The sequence below is a fragment of the Mus caroli genome, chromosome 8 (genome assembly GCF_900094665.2).
Source record: "Mus caroli chromosome 8, CAROLI_EIJ_v1.1, whole genome shotgun sequence".
Taxonomy (NCBI): Eukaryota; Metazoa; Chordata; class Mammalia; order Rodentia; family Muridae; genus Mus; species Mus caroli.
Genome location: NC_034577.1, coordinates 9,792,190 through 9,798,101, shown reverse-complemented (window position 1 = coordinate 9,798,101; position 5,912 = coordinate 9,792,190). Strand labels below are relative to the sequence as shown.

The 5,912-nt window shown below is 52.7% G+C and overlaps 1 protein-coding gene across 1 annotated transcript in view; it reads right to left on the bottom strand.

Annotated features, from left to right (window-relative positions):
- Tfdp1 (transcription factor Dp-1) overlaps window positions 1–1,031 on the bottom strand; it is a 36,267-nt gene extending 35,236 nt beyond the window's left edge. The window contains exons 1-2 of the mRNA XM_029480666.1: window positions 931–1,031; window positions 122–196 (exon numbers count right to left, since the gene is read on the bottom strand). Coding sequence (XP_029336526.1) covers window positions 122–133 — 12 coding nt within the window. The 5' untranslated portion in view covers window positions 134–196; window positions 931–1,031. The remainder of the gene's footprint in view (window positions 1–121; window positions 197–930) is intronic.
- Between the last annotated feature and the right edge of the window lie 4,881 nt (window positions 1,032–5,912).

The following is a 5,912-nucleotide window of genomic DNA, read 5'->3' as shown; positions in this document are numbered from 1 at the left end:
TCCTGCCTGTAAAATGTCTTGGCCAACCCACTGCCACACACGTATGGCCACTCTCAAATAAAGGGAGAAAACTGCAAGGAACTGTGCCAACATGTCTGCAGCATGCAGCGACCATACTTACATCTTTTGCCATGTTACCAGATCCAGGAAATCAAGGCTTTAACTGCGTACCCTCCACAGAAGAAACCGGACTTATCTGGTTAAAAAAAGAAAGAAAGAAAAGAAAAAAGGGAGGGGATGAGTAATGAATGAGAATGAAAAAAAGAAGTTTAACGCACATCNCATTTCAAAGGAAACATCTCCCCACCAGCACGAGGCAGAGGCAGGCCTCCAGGCAGCAGGGGCCTTTCTTGCACAATCCCGACAGGAGAGCTAGCCAAGCAGGTCCCACACGGGGATTTTAAGTCACCTCTCCAAATGGAAATGCTCCCTGCGGGCACCAGCAGCTCCCACCGGCAGCGGGGCCAGACCCCGGCCCCTTGGCGGAGCGAGGCGCAGCCGTCAGGCTCACCCCACCTGGGCACGCGGGCCCCGCCTGACCACAGGCCCCGCCGAGGCACAGGGCCCCCCACTTGGGCACACGACACTGCGTGGCTCCGCCCGGGCCGCGGCGGGCACCCCCCACCCCGGGCTGCCCAAGACCCCGAGGGGCCGCCGACCACTCTGACAGGTGGGCTCCCGGCCGCCCGCCCGCCCGCCCCACCTGTCACTAGGCCCGGCCACCAGCCCCGCGCCCTGACGCGGACAGAGCCGGAGGGTGGCCAGGACCCCTGCCCGCCGCCCACGCCGCGCCGCGTCGAGGCCGACTCCAGGCTGAGGCTGGGCGGCGGGCGGGATGCGACCGGACGCGGGAACCGGGCTGGGGCGGGAACGGGGCCGCGCGCCCAGCCTGCGCCCTCCCGCCGCGACCGGCCGGTGCCCCCGCCACACCTGGCTGGCCGGCGGGGCGCGCGGGGCGGACGACGGGGGCGCGGGGGCGCCGGCCCGGAGGTCCGGCCCTGGCGGTCCCTGCCCTGAGCCAGCGGCGCCGGGACGCGGGCTCACCCTGGGCCGAGCGTCGGGCCGGCGTGACGTGCGCGCGGCGCGGTGACGTGGGCGGCGGCGGGCCCGCTCCGCGCAGCGCGCCTGCGCGCCTTTTCGCGCCTTCGGCGCCCTCCTCCTCCTCCTCCTCCTCCCGCCGCTCATCTCCCGCGCCTCTCGCCGGTGCTACCCGCCCTGGGAGCGGGGCGGGGCCTGCGCGCGCGTGCGCGTGTGGCGGGACCCGGCTGGAGACCGCCGACGCCGAACAGCGCTGCGCGCGCCTCCATGTGCGCTCGGAGAGAGGCCACGTGTGTGCGCGCCTCTGTGTGTGTGTGTGTGTGTGTGTGTGTGTGTGTGTGTACACCAAGGGCCAACTGTATGCATATCTGTGTGCATGCGCAGGGAGTAGAGGGCCACGTGTCTGGCTCTATGTGTGCGCGTGTACCACGCGCGCCAACGGTGAAAAGGATGTGTGTGCCATACCTGCATGCACACGCAGGGAAAGGATCATGTGTGTGCACACCTGTGGATATGCAGAGTCTGACTGTATACACGTGTGTATACATGGAGTATCAGTCGTGTGTGCACGCCTGAACATATATACAGAAGAGAACCCTCTGTGCAAACATATGGATACCTATGTTAATGCCTGCGCACTGAAAAAAAGCTGGCGTGTGTGTACACATGAGAAAAAAGAGGTCAGTTCTGAGAGTGCTTTAAAGTACCTGCATGTGCACCACAGGGAGAAGAATCTTGTACATTTACACAGAACAAAGTAAAGACAGTTCCGATGCATACTGAACAGTACAGAGACAAGATCCCCCACCTCTGCTCAACTACTGACCTCCACAGCCACATGCCCTGAACCTGGGCTGTCAGTGATTCAGGGCAGGAAACAACCTTTCACTTCAGAAACCATCTGCTTCATCCCAAGAGGGGTCTGGTAGACCCTGAGCCCTGAAGACTCAGTCCATCTTAGAGGCCACTTCTTTAAGACTAAAGCTGGAGAGCCCGGGAGGAGAATAGGCTGGGCCTCACAAATCAGTCCAAATGGTTCAGATAAAAATGACACGTTTCCCAAGAATATGTGACTGAAGAGCAGGGCGCAGTTAAATGCTATCAGAAAACTGTTAATGTGAGTGACCGGATTTTATTCTGGAGGAAAGGCCAACTTGACTCCCAAACTGACAGATACCTGGCTGCCTTGGTCCCATGACTCAGCCGAACAGCCCTTCTTTAGCATCTGGCCGAACTGTCCACCAGCAGCTGTCCTGTTTGAACACTGCTCAGCGGCTTTGAGGAAGCAGCCCTGCAACCACAGCTGGTTATTGCTGAAGCAGAAGAGGCGATACCCAGGCATGAGTGTGTCAATAGCTTGCACCAGCAATACCCAAGGCATGAGTGTGTCAATAGCTTGCACCAGCAATACCCAAGGCATGAATGTGTCAATAGCTTGCACTAGACTTTTTGCCATCACGAGCTCTGGTAAGCTCTAGTAGCAGTTTTCACCCAGAATTTGGGGTTGGGGGATGAGGGGTTGGGGGGGGGAAGCATCTCTACTGGCCAAGCAGAAAGACTGTGACTGGTGCAAGCATCCTTCCCACACCCCATTTCTGACTATATAAACAAGCTACTTGACTCACCTTTTCAGTGAATTGGGAGAATCTTTTGTCCAATAGAAACTTCTCTCAAGTGATGTTATACATTTTTTTATTATTTTTACAAGCCAGACTGGTAACATGAAAAAAATAAAGGACAGAGCGTCAGCGGAGTGGTAGCAGCGGCAAGAACTCTGAAGAGTGAACAGGGCACGCACAACAGCACACAGAGGCGGTGGGACGACAGGCGGCAGAAATAGGAAGCCGTTTAGANAAGATAAAGCATGCACCAGGACTGAAGAAGGCTCTGAAGAGGCACAGGGGAGTACATGGGTACCAGTCACTGGAAGAGTTCCAGGAAGGTGGCGAGTCTTGTCGGATCAAGGTCTTACTCTAGGATTGAAAGCTAAAGCTACAGTCAGGTAAGTTCCCAGCACCCCGTACCCACACAGAGCCACAGCACCGGCTGGGATTACAGTAGCTGCCAAGTGTTGTGGCTGCTGTTGGCCCAGAAGAGTCTAAGTCTCCAACTTCAGCATCTCAAGCTGTAAGTCTCTGGCTTCTGGAGCCTGGAGCAATAGGCCCTCTGCTCTCAGAGAAGAGAGTTGTAAGCATCTGGATCTGCCAGTCCATCCCATAAACTTTGAGCGTGTAAGGCCAGGGATTGCTAGCCCTGGAGAATCTTCTCCTTGCCCAATTTTGTGTATCTGGATAAAGCCAACCGACTAGTAATATAGAGGTCAGAGCTGTACCAAGTGCGGGGCTAATTAACATCTATGAAGACCTTTGAGGAGCACAGACCAAAGCCCTCACTCAGTAATATGCAACATATTATTACTGGACACCCCTATATTGCATGGCTTTACAATTAACTGCCTTTATGCTGACCACACCTACTCCCACCACTTCGGCTAAGCCCCGCCTTCTTAAGCCGCCAAGCATCTAATTAACCTTGGTTTTGCACGTCAGAATCGAACTCATGCATGGAAGCCTTCAGATGGCCAGGAGTCTTCCTGTTTTCTAATTCTCCTCCCCTACAAGGGATAACTTTACATGCCAACAGCCTTCAACATGCAGTTGTTCCTGAGAGCAGTTGACTCGATTTCGCTGGAGAATGTGGAAGGTCCTCAAAGCATTCTGGAAGCTAAACCGACTGTAGTCAGAAACCGGTAGTGAGAGTGAAGCAGAGAGAGACACACGGGATCTTTGTATAACATTTCCATCCTGCAGGAAAGAGCCTAATGTTCTGAAGGGAGATGCCCTGAGAGTCAGAAAGTAGAAGCTGGAGAGATGGCTCCGAAGTTAAAAGCACTGGCTGTTCTTACAAAGGATTAAGCTTTCNTTCCTAGCACAAGGTAGCTTAGTACCATCTGTAGGGCTGGCAAGATGGCTCAGCAGATAAGAGCACTGACTGCTCTTCTGAAGGTCCTGAGTTCAAATCCCAGCAACCACATGGTGGCTCACAACCACTGTAATGAGATCTGACACCCTCTTCTGGTGTGTCTGAAGACAGCAACAGTGTACTTATTAATAATAAGAAGTCTCTGGGCCAGAGCAAGCAGGGACTGAGTGAGCCGGGCCAGAGTTGACAGAGTTAGGCAGAAGTCCTAAAATTCAGTTCCCAACAGCCACATGAAGGCTCACAACCATCTGTACAGCTACAGTGTCCTCACAGACATAAATAGATAAATCTTTTAAAAAAAAAATACCATCTGTAATTCTGGCACCCTCTTCTGGCCTCTAGGCACCAAGCATAAAAGCATACATATGGTGTACACACATACATGCAGGCAAAACACTTATACACATTATTTGAAGAAAAGGAGGAAGAGAAGAAGAAATCACCACCATCATCATCATCATCATCTTGGAACTAGAGAGATGGCTCAGTGGTTAAGAGCCCTGGTTGCTCTTCCATAGGACCCTGGTTTGATTCCCAGCATCCACATGGCTNCTCCCAACTGTCAGTATCTCCAGTTCTAGGGGATCTGATGCCCTCTTCTGGACTCCACAGGCACCACATACATATGCTGCACAGATAGACATGCAGGCAAAACACCCATCTACATGACACAAACAGGAATGGAACACAATACTTTTTTTAGTGTGGTTATTTTTTTATTGGAAAATATTTTTTATATTTTCTTTATTTACATTTCAAATGTTAGCCCCTTTCCCAGTTTCCCCAACCCCAGAAACCCCCTAGCCCATCCTCCCTCCCTCTGCTTCTATGAGGGTGTTCCTCCACCCACCCACCCACTCCCACCTCCCCACCCTCAGTTCCCCTACATTGGGGCATCGGTTGAGCCTTCATAGGGCCAAGGACCTCTCCTTCCACTGATGCCTGACAAGGCCATCCTCTACAACGTATGCAGCTGGAGCCATGTGTACTCCTTTGTTGATGGCCAAGTCCCTGGGAGCTCTTGGGGGACTGGTTGGTTGATATTGTGGAGCACAATAATTAAAAACAGGAAGTAAGCAACTCTAGGGCTTCAGGAAGTCCCTGAAAGCAGATGCACTAGGATCCTCCCTCCCTGAGCTCAGAGAATCGGTAAGGACTGCTCAGAGATGGCCTCCTATCAGCCCAGCTGAAGAGAAGAGACCATGATCACGGAGCCACCTGGGAAATACACAGTTCAACACGTTGAGCTTCCTGCAAGTTGTATCATGAGCTCTAGATTCCCAGTTTCCAGGAGCAGAGACTGGGGCGGGCTTTGGTGATGCCGCAGTCTTTGGGACATGATGAGGGGGTCATGACTGAGGTCAGCACCGAGATCTTCACAGGCAACAGAGAGGTGAGCAGCAGGAGACAAGAAGGCTGTTGAGCTTAGTGTGCCTTGGTGGTGGAATCTGACTCTGGGTTGTTTATTTTAGGGGTATTTAAACGCAGAACAATTTGGTGAAAAGTTTGCTTGTGGAGATTAACTCAACCTCACATGTACAACAGAGCATACCTAAATCTCTTTGAAGAACAAAGCAAGCTAAACACAGATTAGACTCAACTACAAGGAAACTCTATAGGGTATATGTTACACCTTCCGTAAAGATGGGTTCTATAGGTTTACTATATGTGACTCCTTCCATAAAGATGGGTTCTATAGATTGACTATATCTGACACTGTCTTAGTCAGGGTTTCTATTCCTGCACAAACATGATGACCAAGAAGCAAGTTGGGGAGGAAAGGGTTTATTTGGCTTACACTTCCATGTTGCTGTTCATCACCAAGGAAGTCAGGACTGGAACTCAAGCAGGTCAGGAAGCAGGAGCTGATGCAGAGGCCATGGAGGGATGTT